At 38.7% G+C, this 19005-nt stretch overlaps 1 protein-coding gene across 1 annotated transcript; it reads right to left on the minus strand.

Annotated features, from left to right (window-relative positions):
- Positions 1 to 858: 858 nt before the first annotated feature.
- On the minus strand, positions 859 to 18767 carry ak7b (adenylate kinase 7b). Its single transcript, XM_063006983.1, has 18 exons — positions 18680 to 18767; positions 16641 to 16829; positions 16247 to 16355; positions 16071 to 16165; positions 15879 to 15989; positions 13662 to 13745; positions 11485 to 11573; positions 10353 to 10443; positions 10202 to 10279; positions 9590 to 9739; positions 9378 to 9506; positions 8793 to 8898; positions 7170 to 7298; positions 6497 to 6562; positions 6218 to 6415; positions 3579 to 3799; positions 1601 to 1759; positions 859 to 1501 (listed from the first exon to the last, which is right to left on the minus strand). Exons 1-18 carry the CDS (start codon positions 18752 to 18754, stop codon positions 1463 to 1465), a joined length of 2118 nt encoding a protein of 705 aa, XP_062863053.1. The 5' UTR covers positions 18755 to 18767; the 3' UTR covers positions 859 to 1462.
- Between the last annotated feature and the right edge of the window lie 238 nt (positions 18768 to 19005).

The following is a 19005-nucleotide window of genomic DNA, read 5'->3' on the forward strand; positions in this document are numbered from 1 at the left end:
ACTGAGTTTAGATGCTTCAGCTAACGTGCATAAAAAAGCAATTATATCAAATAAACACCAGTTTATGTTCCAGCATGACTGTGCATTTGTGCTTCTGTACTAGTGGTCAGAAGATTGCTGGTTCAAGACCTACCACTGCCAAGTTGGACTCTTGAGCAAGGCCCTTAGCCCTCAATTACTCATTTGACATTTGTAGTTTGCTAAATGCCCTAAACGTAAATGTGTAAAAAAAAAAAAAAAAAAAAAAAAAAAAAAAAAAAAACTACCAGTGAACTGCACAGTGCCTGACCTTAACTCTACTGAACACCTCTGGGATGAACTGGAACATCCATTTTAAATCAGACCTTTTCATTTTATGTCAGTACCTAATCTCACAAATGCTTATTTAATTAAATGTAAATGGGCACAAATTCCCCCAGATATACTCCAAGAATGCTAAGGCTGTTATAGAGCTTCAAAGGGGTGGAGGGGCAACTCCATCCTAATGCCCATGGTCTTGGAATGTGATGTCCAAGCTCAGGTTTTGATTCATCTTTGGCTGTACAGTGTTTTTTTTTCTCTTTATGCTGCTCCTGTATTTAGGCATCGCCGCAGACTTGGTACAGTTTTTACGTCAGATGCCCTTTCTGACACAACCCTCCTATTTGTATATGGACTTGGGACCAGCACTGAGAGTGCACTGATAAGACTCACTTTGACATTAGCCAATCACGCCCATGCAGAAATCTGACCGGCCGATAGCACAGCTGAGATTCGAACCCTGGATCCCCAGATCTAAGGGGTAGTGGGCTACCTGAGCACCCTTTGGCCATACAGGGTATTCACAAGAATAAAAAAGAAAGCACTCTGTACAATTCGCTGTTTCACACAGTTTATTTTATTGTTTTTTTTTATTTGCAGTAATGATGAAGGCCACGTCTGATAAGAAAAAAAAGTCCATTAAAGTGTTGACTCCAAATAATGAATTTTAAAGATGCATCAACTGTTATTAGTGCACCCAGGGCCGGTAAACGAATGTTCCTAAAACAATGAGGTAAATGAAATGCGCTGGTTCTTCAAATGGAATAATTTTTGTTTACCAAAGAAATTAATTACGTGCACTCGGAGTTGCGTATGAAAATATAATAAAGCCAGTTAATTATCTGCTGTTTGTAACATCTATCCTTCAAAACTGGAAAGCAAATCAAAACAATTACGGCATGACAAGCCTTCATTTTTAGTTATGAAGCACTCCCAAGTACATTATCATTAATTAGTTTTTAATTAGCAGCTGGCTTTTATTGTGTTTCTGGAGCTTTTAAGCACACAGGTACACAAAGAACAAGGTCAAAAACAAGAAACTTCCCAATCATCCTTCACTGACTGTAATAAGCCCACAATTATCTATTAAATGTTATTATTAATAACTGTTAGAACAGCTTTTATATTCCTAAAGACCTGAACAATATGGGGACACGTGCTCTCACTCCGCCTGTGGATTGTTTTGGATGAGATATTCAGCCTGAAACACAACAAAGAGAAAACAAAGTACAGTCCATTATTTTACCCACACACTGTACGTGCTTCTTCACCGCGACGGCTAAAAGATCGATGAGCGTACCAGGAAATCCACCGGATCTTCAGGTCGGAGTCTGCAGCACTCGATCAGACCCTGAGTCAGAGTGGGCATCACGTCCGTCATCAGGTAATGTCTGAGAGGAACAGACTGAGCCTCCAGCAGCTCTTCTTCACGCTGCATCTCCTCTGTCAGACGATGAGTCTAAACGCACAGAAACACGGGCATTCGTACGGGCAAGATGGATGACCTTCAGTGGTACTGACCAGGCTTGGTGTCATTCACACATCACAGTGTGTCTTTACAAGGTGGTTTTATTGGGTTGCATGTGTAAAAAAAAATCACACTGTTACATACAAAAGAAAAGGTGGAATATAAATTAAAATAAACACTAACATTTATTCAAGAATACAGTGGACCCTTGACTTATGAATTTAATTGGTTCTGAAGGGCTGTTCTTAAGTCAAAATGTTCATTAGTTAAACCTGTTTTTCCCATAAGAAATCATGTAAATAGAATTATTCCGTGCCAGACCTCCCAAACCCCCCCTTACCCTAACATCTCTAATGTCTTAAATGCTCTTTTTTTGTTATAAATTAAGTATATTTTCCCTTAAATCTTAAATTACAGAATAGACATTACTGTGATAAACAATAATAAACAACAATACACAGTAATACTGTACATAAAAACACATCGCAAATCAGTACAGTACGTGTGCTGTATCATACACCATAATATATTTCCTGGTAAAATGTATCTACCAGAAACAACAATAACTCTCATATTTCTCTATTATTTCCTTCTTTGTTTCAATAGTGTTGTATTTTGTAGGTGTAATTGCACGAAAGAATAAATTCCTTCTTTTCTCTCACTAACTGTCCCCTCTGTCTGATACACAGTGACACCTACTGGCAGGAGTAATTATACAACAACAAATAGTAATACTAGATTTATTTTCTCACCACTACATTACTTTCTCGGCACCTTATTTGGGGACATTTTAATATTGAATTTTACAAAATATAAAGAAAACACCGGAAAAACACCGTCCGTTGTCTGAATGTTCACTCACTGTATATATTGTGACGTCACGCGTTTTGCGAATTTCGGTTCGTAATCCGAAATTTGTTCGTACGTTAAGTTGAAAAAGAACGCTCGTAATATCACAACTCATTACTACTGTATTTTGACCTTACTGAACCTTCCTACTCGTCCTTTGCCCCTTGTTTCTTAATCCTAGGGCGCATTCACATGAGAAGTGTTTTGCGCTTCGTTCACCACGAGTCTCGGTGCAATTTGCCACTTTGCTCAGCGTTTGGCTTGAGCAGTAAAACGTCATCAAAGTGTGAATATGAGACAAATCTGCATTTGTGTGGAATAACCGTCAAATCCAGTGTTACAGCTCCACATGTATCTGTGTTTATCTGGATTTTCCTCCCTGTTTCACTTTCAAACTTGTGATACAGCTCGAGCTTCTGAAAAATTGTGAGAATCAGAATATTTAACATGCCCATGTCCTGACTTTTCTGGAAACTATTGCAATCAGAAAATATTAAATATAGTTAAATGAATAAATAAAATGTCATTGTACTTGTTTTAAACAAATATCAAATTAAGAATAAAGTGGACTCAGCTATTAAACCTTCAGAAACAGAACGTATTTAAGTTACAGGCAAGCAAAATTAAGGCTAAATTAAGTGGTGGCAGTGGTAGCTCAGTGGTTAAGGTATTAGTAGTAGTCAGAAGGTTGCCAGTTCAAGCTCCTCCATCGCCATGTGGTCACTGTTGGGCCCCTGAGCAGTGCCCCTAACCCTCAATTGCTTGAATAATATATAGATATAATTGTAAGTCGCTTTGAATAAATGCTGTTTGGATAAATGGTCACTAAATGCCACTAATGTAAAAATAACTATTAATTTATTCATTATGGGGGATTTCATATTATCATCATATATGAAAGCAACAGTGTAGCCTGATGTCTCACGTAAATCATGAATGATGGAATAGTGTGTATCCATACCCACTCCTCCCAGCGCTGTGCTCTCTGCTCCTTCTCCTCTTTCTCCTTACGCTGGATCTCAGCCCTGCGTTCCGACTCCTCCTTTACCCTGATCTCCGCCTGCCTCCGCTCCTCCTGCTCCACCTCTTCGATACTGGGTCCATAGTTCCTCACTTTCCCTACAGTGTTCACCACTTTCTCCATCAGCAGCGTGTACTCCACATCGTCACTGCTCATGATCTCTACGATACAAAAAATTATGTATGTGTATTTATATTTGTGTTGCAGTGTTATAGATTTTGGGCAACGTGGTGGTGCTGGGAATAGTGCTGTCGTCTCACAGTCCTGGGCTCGAGTCCCTGGCTGGAAGGCCAGGCTACTTTCTCTGTGGAGTTTGCATGTTCTCCCTGTGTCTGTGTGGATTTCCTTCCCCCTGTCTGGTGTGTTTCCTGCATTTCACCCAGTGAATCAGACCCACCACGGCCTTGACCAGGATAAAGTGATGGTAAAACAAACAATGACAGAATTAATGTTATTGATATAAGTGAATCTTGGGGCTGTCTGACCTCATCTTCAAGCACTAGTAGCTGAGATCAACAAAAAGAATCCTGGCATCTAATGTTTTTGTGTGTACTGATCTTCTGTGTGTTCCTTCCATCATTGTTTGATCATTGTTTGGGCAGTTATGACCTGTCAATGGACATCCCTTAGCATACCTACTTGAGGTAGAATATATTATTAGGAGTAGTAGTAGTAGTAGTATTGTTATTATTACTACTACTACTATTATTATTATTATTATTATTAGTAGTAGTAGTAGTAGTAGTAGTATTGTATTTATTATTATTATTATTATTATTATTATTATTATTAGCTGCAGTAGTAGTGGTATTATTATTATTATTATTATTATTATTATTATTATTATTATTATTATTATTAGCTGCAGTAGTAGTGGTATTGTATTTATTATTATTATTATTATTATTATTATTATTATTATTAGCTGCAGTAGTAGTGGTATTGTATTTATTATTATTATTATTATTATTATTATTATTATTATTATTATTATTATTATTAGCTGCAGTAGTAGTGGTATTGTATTTATTATTATTATTATTATTATTATTATTATTATTATTATTATTATTATTATTATCTGCAGTAGTAGTGGTATTGTATTTATTATTATTATTATTATTATTATTATTATTATTATTATTATTATTTGCTGCAGCAGTAGTGGTCTTGTTTTTATTATTATTATTATTAATATTATTATTATTATTATTATTGTTGTTGTTGTTGTTGTTATTATTATTAGCAGCAGCAGTAGTGGTATTGTTTTTATTATTATTATAATAATAATTATTATTATTATTATTATTAGCTTCAGCAGTAGTGGTATTGTATTTATTATTATTATTATTATTATTATTATTATTATTATTATTATTATTATTATTATTATTATTATTATTAGCTGCAGCAGTAGTGGTATTGTATTTATTATTATTATTATTATTATTATTATTATTATTAGCTGCAGCAGTAGTGGTATTGTATTTATTATTATTATTATTATTATTATTATTATTATTATTAGCTGCAGCAGTAGTGGTATTGTTTTTATTATTATTATTATTATTATTATTATTATTATTATTATTAGCTGCAGCAGTAGTGGTATTATTATTATTATTATTATTATTATTATTATTAGCTGCAGTAGTAGTGGTATTGTATTTATTATTATTATTATTATTAGTAGTAGTAGTAGTAGTACAGTAGTAGTACAGTAGTAGTATTAGCAGCAGTAGTAGTGGTGGTATTGTATTTGTTATTATTATTATTATTATTAGTAGTAGTAGTATTAGCAGCAGTAGTAGTGGTATTGTATTTGTTATTATTATTAGTAGTAGTAGTATTAGCAGTAATAATAGTAGTGGTAGTGTTTTTATATATAGTTTTTATAAATATAGTGTTTTTATTATATTGTTGTAATTACCATACTGTTGTATAATAGTAATTGCATAGCATAGCTAATTTTTTCTATAATTTCCTTATTTTTTATTTTATTTACTCTATTTACTGTACTTACTGTACTGGAGCTGCTGTAACACTCGAATTTCCCCCATGGGGATGGATCAATAAAGGAATCTTATCTTAGTAGTAGTAGTAAATGCACCTACACAGTGTTGACAGTAGATGGGGCTATAACCCAAACTTCTAACATTCCTGGTTGAGAAGGATAGTAAATTATTATGAGTATCTGTTACTGTAGTATTATTGTGTTTATTTTAAGCATTGTTATTATTAGTAGGATTGATGATGATGATTATTATTATTGTTATTATTAGTAGTAGTAGTAGCAGTAGTAGTGGTAGTATTTATTACTATTATTATTATTATTATTAGCAGTAATGGCAGTAGTAGTAGTAGTAGTAGTAGATGTACCTACACAATTTTGACAGTAGATGGGGCACTTCAATTACCCAGACTTCTAACATTCCTGGTTAAGAATTAAAAATAATTATATACAGCTATTATTATTATTTTATTATTGTTATTATGATGTGAAATATTAGTTTATAATAAAAGCTGACAGATTATTGGATCCTGGATGTCGTTATAAACAGTTAATCATTCGGCTGTACCTATACGCTCTGGGTTAACGTCCAGCTCATCGAAGTAGTTGAGTACAGTTTCGTCCTCCATGTTGTTCTCTCTGAATTTGGCCAGTCGCTGAAGAAACTTGTCCTGTTCGTACGACGTTCCGCTCACCACGTTCTCAGGCAAGTTGATCACTCGGTTCTTCAGGAGTGCATCAGTGGCCTCCAGAGAGAACACGAACTCTGTACACAGATGGAACACCGGGGTCAGTCAGTGTGTTATCAGATGTGTACATTACAGTGGGTTTGTGTGAAGCTACAGACCTGGGATGAGCTTCTTATTGTGAGGAGGAATTTTTGTCTGAACGTCTTGAGATTCTTCATCATCGGCTGTACAATAAAGAATTAACAATATTACTGGGTTCAGTATGTTGTTAAACTAGATCATAAGCATAAAATAATAGACATGATTGACTTCATAAGTGAGTTTGAGAGTACATCCGTTAAATGTTACTAATTAATTATAATAATTAATATTTTAATGAATTTTTTCCAGTTTTTCCTCCCAATCTAGTCGTTTATCCAATTATCTGATTGAATTTGAATCCTATACTGCTGCAGACCTCCACTCTTGACCGCCCCCCTCCGACCAGTGCAGTACCGACCAGTTATTTTCACTTGCACCAGGCAGGTTCGTGTGGAGATCCGTATAGTGCACGGAGAGTCACATACTTATCCCTATATAGATACACTTCCACCTGACGTGAACTAATGCTCAACGAGGTGCAGGCGACTGTCAGTTAAGAGAAACTGACACGTCAATCATTTGCACCACATCTGTTGTCCAAATTAGACAAGGCAGAAGGGCATGATTCTCTAACCGAGCCACGCCACCTATCAACATATGGGAGCAGGTTGGCTCACAGGATTAATAAATTACTAAACAATGAACTAAATGAGCAGGTTAAATGAATAATGAATGAAAGGTTTTGCTCACCAGAAAAGAGCTCTTTAGCTTGATCGTAGGTCTTTGGAAAGCCGTCCAACACAAATCCTTGATTTCTGCAGGGTTTTGAATTCAACTTGTCCTTTATGATTTGGATAATATACTGATCGTCCAAACGACCTGAATACAGAGAAGATACAAAACCAGATAAAATCAGTGATGTATCTGATATAATACTTGCTTTGCATACAATAATTACTAAATAATATAATAATTGCTTTGAAGCCCCTAGAGCAAGTCGTTGAGTGAAGAATATTGCTCAAACTGCATAACATAATGGACAACACTTCACACCCCTTGCACCACGACCTACTGGTTAAACAGCAAAGTGTTTTCAGTGGGAGGCGCCACAAACTCGGCTGTAATTTACTGATCGTCCAAACGACGATCAGTAACATTATGACCACCTTCCTAATATTGTGTTGGTCCTCCTTTTGCTGCCAAAACACCCCTGCAAAATGTGATGCTCTGTGTATTCTGACACCTTTCTATCAGAACCAGCATGAACTTCTTCAGCAGTTTGAGCTACAGTAGCTCGTCTGTTGGATCGGACCACACGGGCCAGCCTTCACTCCCCACGTGCTTCAATGAGCCTTGGCCGCCCATGACCCTGTCGCCGGTTTACCACTGTTTTGTTTTTTGGACCACTTTTGATAGATACTGACCACTGCATAGCGGGAACACCCCACAAGACATGTTTTGGAGATGCTCTAACATTTTCCTGCTTCTAACATCAACTCTGAGGATAAAATGTTCACTTGCTGGTCATAATGTTATGCCTAGTCGGTGTACTGTATAATGATTCATACTGGTATAGAGAGAGGAGACAAATCCTTGGATAAATAACAACTTATCAAAAGGTACTATTTGATTTGCACAATGCACAACTGTACAACATACTTTTTTCTATTTATTTTTGCATTTTCTCCCCTTTATCTCCCAATTTTAGTCAATCTGTCTTCTGCTGCTGGGGATCCCTGATTGCATTTGAGGAGGGTATATTTTCTGCTCACGCCTCTTCCAACTCATGCACAGTCCTTAGCGCACTCCTTCTTCTTGCCCGTGCACTTTGCACAAGCTCCTCTATCTGCTAACCAGGGTCCTTACACAGCTTTTGAAGACCCCACCCACATATAGTCCGGTCATCTCTAGTACTTTAGTTTTTATATATTCTTTTATATTTTCATATCCTTTTATTTACATTCATTTACTGTCAGTTTTATCACCGGTTTATCGTATTCAGGAACGCCGTGGGTACGATTCCCTGGGCGAAAGGTAGAAGACACCCTGGACAGGTTGCCAGTTCAACACAGGGCAAACACACACACACAAGGCAATTTTCAGTATCTCCAATTAACCTGACTGCAGGTCTTTGTACTGTGGAAGGAAACCGGAGCTCCCGGATGAAACCCACATGGACATGGAGAGAACATGCAAACTCCACACAGAAAGGACCCGGACCACCCCACCAAGGAATCAAACTCAGAACCTTCTTGCTGTGAGGAGACAGTGCTACCCACCGAGCCACAGTACTGGTCAGGGTACAATGCCTGACCTTGCGTTCTGACCCCAGTTATATTATAAAAGATGCTGTAAAATATTCTACATGATCACCTCCATTTTGTTCCATGTTCTCTTTCAGGGTTTCCAAAAATTCCTGGGCTCCATCTGATTCCTCGTCCTCTTCGTTTTCTACCTCCTCCTTCTGGACACCAGATTCCTGCAGCGATGAGAACGCTCGATATTAACCACTATTCCTGTTTACCAACCGATTTGTCCTGGTCAGTGTCGAACCATCATTCCCTCACTAACACCACAGAGTGATTAGAGCTGCCAATCCACCTTCTGTACTGCACGTTTTGGGGAGGTTAATCTGACCAATACTACCAGCAAATCGTTATTAAAAGCATCCAGCTTGCATATACTTTTATTGGCTACTAAACGACTTACACCTACCATATATGTATGCCAGTTTGCGGGTTTACAGTTACTTACTGGAGCCCACCTGCTGGTCTGTACACATTCTCACCCCCCACTCATTTTATCCATCAATTATAACCCAATAGGACTGTCTGGTGTGACCCCTGAACCCTAATATTACATTACAGTTATTTGGTGTGGTACATATCGGTAGGGTAAAGAAAAGATAGAAGGGCTACATCAGGATGGGCAATCAAACATGTAAATCAATTAACATACCAGATTACCAAGCGTCTCCACGATGGTCTCTTTGAGTCTCACATGGTGCAGTTTGTAATGCCTGCATATCTTCTCGGCTATGGTGCTTTTCCCGACAGCAGGAGGTCCCAGGAGGCATAGACGAAGAGGCTGAGGAGCAGGAGGAGGATGAATTCCTGAGTAAGAGTCCTCTAACAGTGATCACTAACAGCTCTACTTTAACCATGACGTACCAGCAGGTCCCTGGTGAGCTTGTATTCCTCTGCAACTTGTTCGATGTTTTCAACAATGCCCATCTCCGAAACCCAGTGGAAACTGAAGTTCTCCTTCAGATATACGGCTTCCATACGGAGGTCAACAAACAACCCATCGATTTCTTCTTGCTGAAAATGAAGAAAACTAGTGTCACTTTTAGATAGACAGGCAGACAGATAGACTGATAGATAGATTTGTTATTTATGCCAAAGTCTCCAGAAGTTGAGCAAAAAGAAGAGAAAAAAATAACTACTACAGAATGTACATATTTGCATATATAAAATTTGCAAATAAATGCAGATAAATGCAAAAGATGTGCAATTAGTGCATCTGACTAGATCCTTTGGTGGATCCTCCTTTTAGTCCCAATCATGTTACCAATTCACCTGCCAATTGTAGAATGTTTCAGAATTGTGGAACATGTATTCTATCAAATTCTTTGCCCCAACCCAAGTTTTTTTTAAGTATGTTACAGGCATTAAATTTAAAATGTGTTTAAATTTACAAAATACAATCAACTCATCTGCCACAATGTTTGCTCAAATCATTTTAAAATGATTTTAATGCTGATGTTAAAAGGTTCATCTTACTGTCAGTTCCTTTGTGAGATAAACATCCTCTTTAGGGACAGTTTGGGTTTTCCCTGACCCCAGCGTGGACGCTATTGCCTACAACAAAAAAAAGGGTTTAGAAAGCAAGAAAGTATTAAAAATATTTCAACCACAATATTTAGTTGCTCACCTTAACAATGTCAGCAGTGGTGTTTCTGGAATCGTCAACAGCGAGAAAGTATCGTGGCTTCGGTTTGTGATCGATTACATTCTGGACGATGCTTTTGCAGAGACAGAATAAAGAGTAAAAATGGTCAAGAACACTAAAACTGGACAGTTCAAGTCTGTGGCCAGCATGGTGGTGGTGGTGCAAGCGGCGATTAGATTAGATTAGATTAAATTAGATTAGATTCGATTAGATTAAACTTTTTTTACAGTACAGAGTACAGAGCCAGTGCAGTGCAGGTTCATCTTAACAAAAATACAAGATAGAGATTATTTACATATATTACAAATATAGTGCAGGAGTGACCAAGATTAGTGAAATTAAAGATAAATAAATATACACCGACTAGGCATAACATTATGACCAATGACAGGTGAAGTGAATAACACTGATTATCTCTTCATCACGGCACCTGTTAGTAGGTGAGATATATTAGGCAGCAGGTGAACATTTTATCCTCAAAGTTGATGTTAGATGCAGAAAAATGGGCGAGCGTGAGGATATGAGCGAGTTTGACGAGGGCCGAATTGTGATGGCTAGACGACTGGGTCAGAGCATCTCCAAAACTGCAGCTCTTGTGCGGTGTGTCCCGGTCTGCAGTGGTCAGCATCTATCAAAAGTGGTCCAAGGAAGGAACAGTGGTAAACCGGCGACAGGCTCATTGATGCACATGGGGAGCAAAGGCTGGCCTGTGTGGTCCAAACAGACAGACGAGCTACTGTAGATTAAACTTCTGAAGAAGTTAATGCTGGTTCTGATAGAAAGGTGTCAGAATACACAGAGCATCACAGTTGCAGGGCTGTTTTGGCAGCAAAAGGGGCACCAACACAAAATTAGGAAGGTGGTCATAATGTTATGCCTAATCGGTGTATTGCTGATTGTGCAGTGTGTATGACTATGAATAGTATTTATTTACAGGTTAAGTGATGAAAATGACTAAAATAACAGTACAGTATTGTTTGTGCTAGTGTAATAGTGCAATGTGCACATTTAAATAGTATGTGCAGAAAATGCAAAAACAAGGATTCAAGTAGTTGCAGAATAAATTCTAAATGATTAAGTCACAAGTTTTTTTTAAATGTTATGTTTTACCAACCGTGCTAGATCATTGATATGAATAGCAGGAACGATGTTGGAGCCCTCTCCAAATATAGGCACTTTTAAAAGCTCTCCCAGCCACGCTTTCTGAAAGATACATACAACAATCAATTACAAATGTGTACTAATGTCCTTATATTAAGGAAATCACATGCTTCCAACTTTGTAGCAACAGTTTAGGGAAGGAACTTTCCTGTCCCAGTATGACTGTGCCCCTGTGCACAAAGCAAGCTCTATAAAGACAAGCAGAAGAAAAGCTCAGTTTAAAGAAAAGCTCCTCTGACTAAATGGACACAAAATGAGCAAGCCGTAGCCTAGTGGTTAAGGCACAGGACAAGTAAGGTTGCTGGTTCAAGCCCCACCACTGCTAGGTTGCTGCTGTTGGGCCCTTGAGCAAGGCCTTTAACCCTCAGTTGCTCAGACTGTATACTGTAACTGTACTGTAAGTCGCTTTGGATAAAGGCGTCCGCTAAATGGCGAAAATGTAATGTAATGTAAATTTCCACAGACATACTTCAAAGTCTTGTGAGAAGCCTTCTCAGAAGATCAACAAAAGATCACATAAAGGTCACTCTATCTCAATACCATTTGTTTTTGAAATGGGACATCCAACAAGCTCATGGTCAGGGTGTCCAAATACTTTTGGTCACATAGCGTATGTACTATACAGGTGTATCTAATAAAGTGCTCAATAACTGAAAAAAAAAATCAATAAAATAAATAACTGAATGTTGGTACTTTATGTATAAACTAGGAAATCATTGTTTTGCCGCTCAGGTGGTGCAGCGGTAAAACACGCTAGCACACCAGAGCTGGGATTTCGAACTTGCCATCCAGCTGGGCTGGGCGGCTACATGAACAACAATTGGCTGTTGTTCATACAGGGTGGGAAGCCGGATAAGGACCTCATAACTGAGCGAATTACGACCTCTGCTGGGTGATTAATGGTGCCTGCACAGAGTCGAGGAATAATGCTGATCAGGGTGTGGCTCTCCGGACATAAAGCTGATCTGCATATGAACTCGCCTCGTGCAGGTGAAAAGATGCAGTCGGCTACTGCACACGTGTCGGAGGGGGCGTGTGACAGTTTTGCTCTCCTCAATCAGAAGTTGAGGTCAGCATCAGTACAGAGGAAATACTATTGTGTAATGCAATCGGGTAATTGGATACGACTGGATTGGGAGGAAAATTGGGAAAAATGCAAAAAAAAAATCTTTTTTTTTATCCTGGTGAGGGTCACGGTGGGTCCAGTTTCATTAGGTGAGGGACAGGAATACACCTTGGACAAAGTGCCAATCCATCGCTGGGCTTCGGCCTCCCTCAGACACAGCTACTTACATCTGTGTAGATGCCCGACCAGCCAACAGCACTGCTGGAATTCAGACCCTGGATCTCAGTGGTAGTGCGCTAGCTTATTTTACTGCTGTATCACCCGAGCGGCCTTTAGAAATTTTAATACCGCCTAATGCATTATGTGAGTTTTTATATGTTCAGTATATTTGTGATACAGCAGATTTTCAGCATATTATTTAGGACACCTGTATTACACAGAAAGCAAATTAGTACAAATTGAACAAAGATGTGCTCCAGTCATCCAGTCACAGTAAAAAAAAGTCTAAACGTCAACAAGACCAAGGAACTGATTGTTGACTTCAGGAGACGGAGCCACGGTAGAGAGGGTCAGCATCTTCAAGTTCCTCTGGGTTCATATTACAGAGGAACTTATATGGACAGAACACACCACAAGGGTGGTGAAGAAGGCCCAACAGAGCCCCTACTTTCTTAGACAGCTCAAGAGGTTTGGCATGAATCCCCGCAACCTCAGGACATTTTACACGTGCACTGCGGAAAGTGTACTGACAGGTTGCGTCACCACCTGGTATGGGAGCTGCATAGAGGGTCGTACAGAGAGCGGAGAACCTCCTGGATCTGTACACAAGCCGCTGTCTAAGGAAGACCAGGAGGATCCTAAAATACTCCACCTACCCAAGCCACTGCCTCTCTATGTAAGTAAATGTGTGTTTTGTATTTAATGTGTGTTGAAACTGCGAGGGACACACGCACCCAAGACTTTCACTCACCTTTCACACCTGTGTTAATGTGAGGTGACAATAAAAGTGATTTGATTTGATAAAGTGTGACTGAACAAATAAGACAGTACCTACTTATATTTACCTTAAAGAAGTAATGAAACGCTTGCTCTCCCATTCCATACTGCAGTCCTGATGCAATCACATATGTGGAAAACTGAGCCGGATTCTGTAATTCATAAGCAATATTATTAATATAATAATTAGGAAATGTGCATGAGTTATTGTCTGCAGGCATGTGGGAAGATAATTTATAATAATCTCCTTTTCTGCCGCCGAAACCTTGATTCATGCTTTTATTACATCCAGAATTGATTATTGCAATAGCATCCTTTATGGTACATCTAACAAAATCCTAAAAAAACTTCAGTATATCCAGAATTCAGCTGCTCGCCTCCTTACTCATACTCGCTCCCGTGATCATATTACACCTGTTCTACAAAAACTTCATTGGCTTCCCGTTGCTCAACGCATTCAATTCAAAATTCTTCTATTCACTCACAAAGCTCTCCATAATCAGGCCCCATCCTACCTCACCGACCTGCTCCATCATCACATTCCCTCCCGTAGCCTTCGCTCTTCTGAGGCTAACCTACTGTCCATACCCTCTAGGACCAAGCACCGGACCTGGGGTGACAGGGCCTTTTCCATAGCTGCTCCATCTTTATGGAATGCTCTCCCCAAACACCTACGAGATTGTCCTGACCTGTCCAAATTCAAGTCACTTCTCAAAACTCATCTATTCAGAGTGGCATTTAACTTGTAACAACACAAAATAAATGCTTTTATTTTTGCTATTCTTTTTAATAGTTTTTATACTTAGATCACGACAGAAATGTGAAGTCCTAGATCCTAAAACTTGTAAAGTTTTCAGTTTCCTGATTGCATGTGAATCTGTCCTGTTTCTGTCTAATTTTAAGAAATTGTTCTATATTTGTTGTTCTCTCTCATAATTTAGCTAATTTTTAATGAACTGTCTTATGCTGCTCTCTTTGTTTTTATCTTAATTATTCTTGATGTTGATTGATGTACTATTTTGATTTTGTACTATGATTTGTATGGTGTCTGTATTTGTTTTGATTATTTGTCTTATGTAAAGTGTCTTTGAGTATCTTGAAAAGCGCTATATAAATAAAATGTATTATTATTATTATTATAATCTAGGGCAGACAAAATGTCTTTATTTGTCATATACATATAGATACACATGTACAGTACAATGCAAGTGTATCTCAGCTTGTTTGGAAGCTGGGGTCAGAGCTCAGGGTCAGCTATTGTTTGTATTGGCCCTTGAGCCGAGAGGGTTAACTGCCTTTCTCAAGGGCCCAAAAGCGGCTGCGTGGCAGAGCCGGAATGCGAATCAGGGGGACTAAATGAAAAGCCCACCAAGCAATAACTGCAGGGCAGTAATATTACCAACAAAACTTCCTCCTCACTTCAGTTTGATGTTGTGCTGTGATGAGACTTCCGTAAGAATGTTATTGGTTATTGCACTTTCATTACTGTGATGCATGACGACGTGTTTTGTATTATAGTGCTTTTCAGTCACAGCCTGAACCTTCTTCAAACACTGCAGCAAAGTTTGGAATGTCAGAAATCTGGCAACCTTTGGGTTATTTTAAGCATGAATGCCCTTGATTTGCCAATCTTCTTTTTTCAATAATACAGTTTCTCGACATCTATCTAATCAATACATACTAGAAGAAAGAGACGTAGGGAGTGGAATATACAGACTGAAATGTGACGGTCTGAGTAAGAAGATCTACAAACAAAAAAGTCTACAAACAAATCAAATGACATCCTTGAAATGTGGGAGTCACGAATCCAGCCTCTGTGTGCTTCTGCTGGAGCTCCTGTGCTCCTATGTGCCACACCCCTCTCTCTTGGAGCACTCTCAGTCTCCTGCCATGCCCCCTTTCATGATTGGTCCCTTCGGCTAACTAGCCCCAGCTGCCCCTCATCTGAGTGTATTTAAGAGGGGAGCTGGGGAACAGTCTTTAGAGACGATTTTGCTTCTGAACTGTATTTTGATTCAAATTGTTTTGCGCCATGCGCATAGAGAAACAGATGGACTACAGTCAGTAATTGTAGAACTATAAAGTGCTTCTATATGGTAAATGGAGTTGATAAAAGGGACAGTGAGCTGTAATGTTATGGCTGGAAGTACATTATATAACAAAAATTCTTCAAAAAGGAAATTACATACAGTATAACAAACATCCCTGTCTGACATGCCTCAGCTTCATTCAGAAGTATCTACTGAGTACATTTTGCCATTCAGCTACATTTCAGTTAAACTTACAGTTTTTCCCAGTTTAACCACCAGTTTCTCCAAAACTATGTGATCCTTAAAATTGGGATGGGGTTTGCGTCTCCTGTAGTCCTCCTCTGTGAAAGGCATCTCTGGGTCATCCTATATTCAAACAAATGCAAGTAAATATAATTTAATGTTCAACCTTGTCTTTTCTAATTAAAAAATATGATCTATTCTTACTGGATCTACTGGTTTAGTCAGAGCCCACGTCATTACTGATGAGATCAGGATGAACATCTTGGGAGCAGGAAACATATCCATTTTCTTGTGCAGGGCTTTAAAAGAACAGTCAATAACAAAGCTATCAACATATAAAACAAACACAGGATAGATGGTAATCACTGTAATTCAGATACCTGAAACTGCCCACGAGGCTTCCTCTGTCTGATCAGGATTCTGGTTTATGTGGTAAATAATGACGTCCAACTCCATCAGATAGTGAAAAAGCTCATCACGTGGTAAATTCTAGGACAATTGATGGAAATGTCAATGAAAATTATGTAAAAAAAATGTCCGGGTGCTTTCTGCGTGGAGTTTGCATGTTCTCCCTGTGTCCGCGTGGGTTTCCTCCGGGTGCTTCGGTTTCCTCCCACAGTCCAAAGACGTGCAAGTGAGGTGAATTGGAGACACTAAATTGTCCATGACTGATGAACCTTGTGTAATGAGTTACTACAAATAAGTGTAAAACATGACGTTAAAATCCTAATAAACAAACAAACAAACATAAATGAACATTTGAAATATACTCACTGTATATTCTGCTTCCATGAAACTGAAATTCTTCCCCTCGGTTTTACCCGATATTGTTCCAACCATTTGGAAAGTCCCCTCTTTGGATGACTTTTGTAACACTTCATCGTGTGATGGTTCCTCTTCATCGTCTGCCGTGTGATCTACCTCAGAGACGAGAGATGCTCCAACAACACATGAGGATAAAAACTAAGAACATGACAAGAAGAACAAAATTTAAATGTAAACATAAATACCTTTATTAATTTAGTTTCAGTAACTGTTTTATTCTGATCAGGGTCATGATGGGTCTGATGCCTATCATGGACACACTGAACATCAGACTAGTCCATGGAAAAGCAACAGATGCACATTTATGCTTATTACACCTATGGGCAATTTATAGTAGCTAATCCATGTGTGTTCACTTACACTAGAAGTATTAATCATTGATTAGATATGCTTAGTGCATTTGGCCAGTAGTCATATTCCAAGAACACTGTTACAGTAGAAAGTTACTGGATGTGTGCATGGTGTACGTGATAAGAAGTGAGTCAACTGCATTATATCACATCCAAAACCCAGTTCTCGTTGATTTAGACCAGTTCCTACTGTATGTTAACTGTGGAATCTTCTACTGTCCTACAAGGTCACTGACAACATGTTAAAAGATTTAAAAGATTAAAATTTTTCTACTTACAATCCAGTCTTTGAGGTACACTGATCAGCCATAACATTAAAACCACCTCCTTGTTTCTACACTCACTGTCCATTTTATCAGCTCCACTTACCATATAGAAGCACTTTGTAGTTCTACAATTACTGACTGTAGTCCATCTGTTTCTCTGCATACTTTTTTAACCTCCTTTCACCCTGTTCTTCAATGGTCAGGACCCCCACAGGACCACCACAGAGCTGGTATTATTTAGGTGGTGGATCATTCTCAGCACTGCAGTGACACTGACATGGTGGTGGTGTGTTAGTGTGTGTTGTGCTGGTATGAGCTGATCAGACACAGCAGCGCTGCTGGAGTTTTTAAATACCGTGTCCACTCACTGTCCACTCTATTAGACGCTCATACCTAGTTGGTCCACCTTGTAGATGTAAATTCAGAGACGATCGCTCATCTATTGCTGCTGTTTGAGTCGATCATCTTCTAGACCTTCATCAGTGGTCACAGGACGCTGCCCACGGGGCGCTGTTGGCTGGATATTTTTGGTTGGTGGACTATGCTCAGTCCAGCAGTGACAGTGAGGTGTTTAAAAATTCCATCAGCGCTGCTGTGTCTGATCCCCTCATACCAGCACAACACACACTAACACACCACCACCATGTCAGTGTCACTGCAGTGCTGAGAATGATCCACCACCTAAATAATACCTGCTCTGTGGTGGTCCTGTGGGGGTCCTGACCATTGAAGAACAGGGTGAAAGGGGGCTAACAAAGCATGCAGAGAAACAGATGGACTACAGTCAGTAATTGTAGAACTACAAAGTGCTTCTATACGGTAAGTGAAGCCGATAAAATAGACAATGGGGGCAGTTGTAGCCAAGCGGTTAAGGTACTGGACTAGTACGCAGAAGGTCACTGGTTCAAACCCCACTACTGCCACTGTGATAGTGCACTATTAGGGAATACAGTACTGGTCTCAGTTCACACACTATCTGTTTATAATTACAAAATACAATCAAGCTGCTCAACCAAAACATTAAAAGGCATTTTATACTTTTATCAGTTAATTAAAGATTTAAAAGAATTAACCAACAGATTCTTGGCTTTATTTCATATCACAAATGACTCAACTTTTATCTAAGCAAGCTAATCCATAAAGTTCGTTTTGCACACTATATTGTGCTGTTGAATTGATTTTTATTGGTTCATTTATTTATTTATTTTTCATATTTTACCACCGCTTTATCCTGGTCATGGTCGCGGTAGGTCCTGCCTCCCCGGAATCACTAGGCGCAAAACAGTAACACCCCGGACCGGACAGGATGCCAATCTGACTTAACCAATCCTATTTATAGATAAAGAAGAACTTCAGCCATAGATAAACTGACCTTTGCGATGTATTTTGAGCCATAAGTGTCCACATTATTAATGAAAACGCGTTTAGACTGATGTGTAGCAGCCATGCTGAGCTTGTTTATATTCCGTTGCTATGCAACAGCTGCGCTAAAGCGTGGCTGGGTTGCAAGAAATTTGCGCAGTCATTGCGCAGTGTTTAGTTGTATTTATTAATTACGGTTTTAACGTCATGTTTTTCACACTTTGGTTTCATTCATGACAGGACATGTAGTTACTGCTTACACAAGATTCATCAGTTCACGAGTTTAATGTCAAACACAGTCATGGACACTTTTTGTATCTCTAGTTCACCTCACTT

This window comes from Trichomycterus rosablanca, chromosome 13, assembly GCF_030014385.1.
Source record: "Trichomycterus rosablanca isolate fTriRos1 chromosome 13, fTriRos1.hap1, whole genome shotgun sequence".
In the NCBI taxonomy this organism is placed as follows: Eukaryota; Metazoa; Chordata; class Actinopteri; order Siluriformes; family Trichomycteridae; genus Trichomycterus; species Trichomycterus rosablanca.

Coding starts and splice junctions, on each gene's coding strand:
- ak7b (XM_063006983.1), bottom strand. CDS start 18,754: ATGGCTGCTACACATCAGTCTAAACGCGTTTTCATTAATAATGTGGAC. Junction 9,507..9,589: donor AGCTCACCAGGGACCTGCTG/GTACGTCATGGT, acceptor CCTGCTCCTCAG/CCTCTTCGTCTATGCCTCCT. Junction 3,800..6,217: donor CGTTAACCCAGAGCGTATAG/GTACAGCCGAAT, acceptor TTTGTATCGTAG/AGATCATGAGCAGTGACGAT.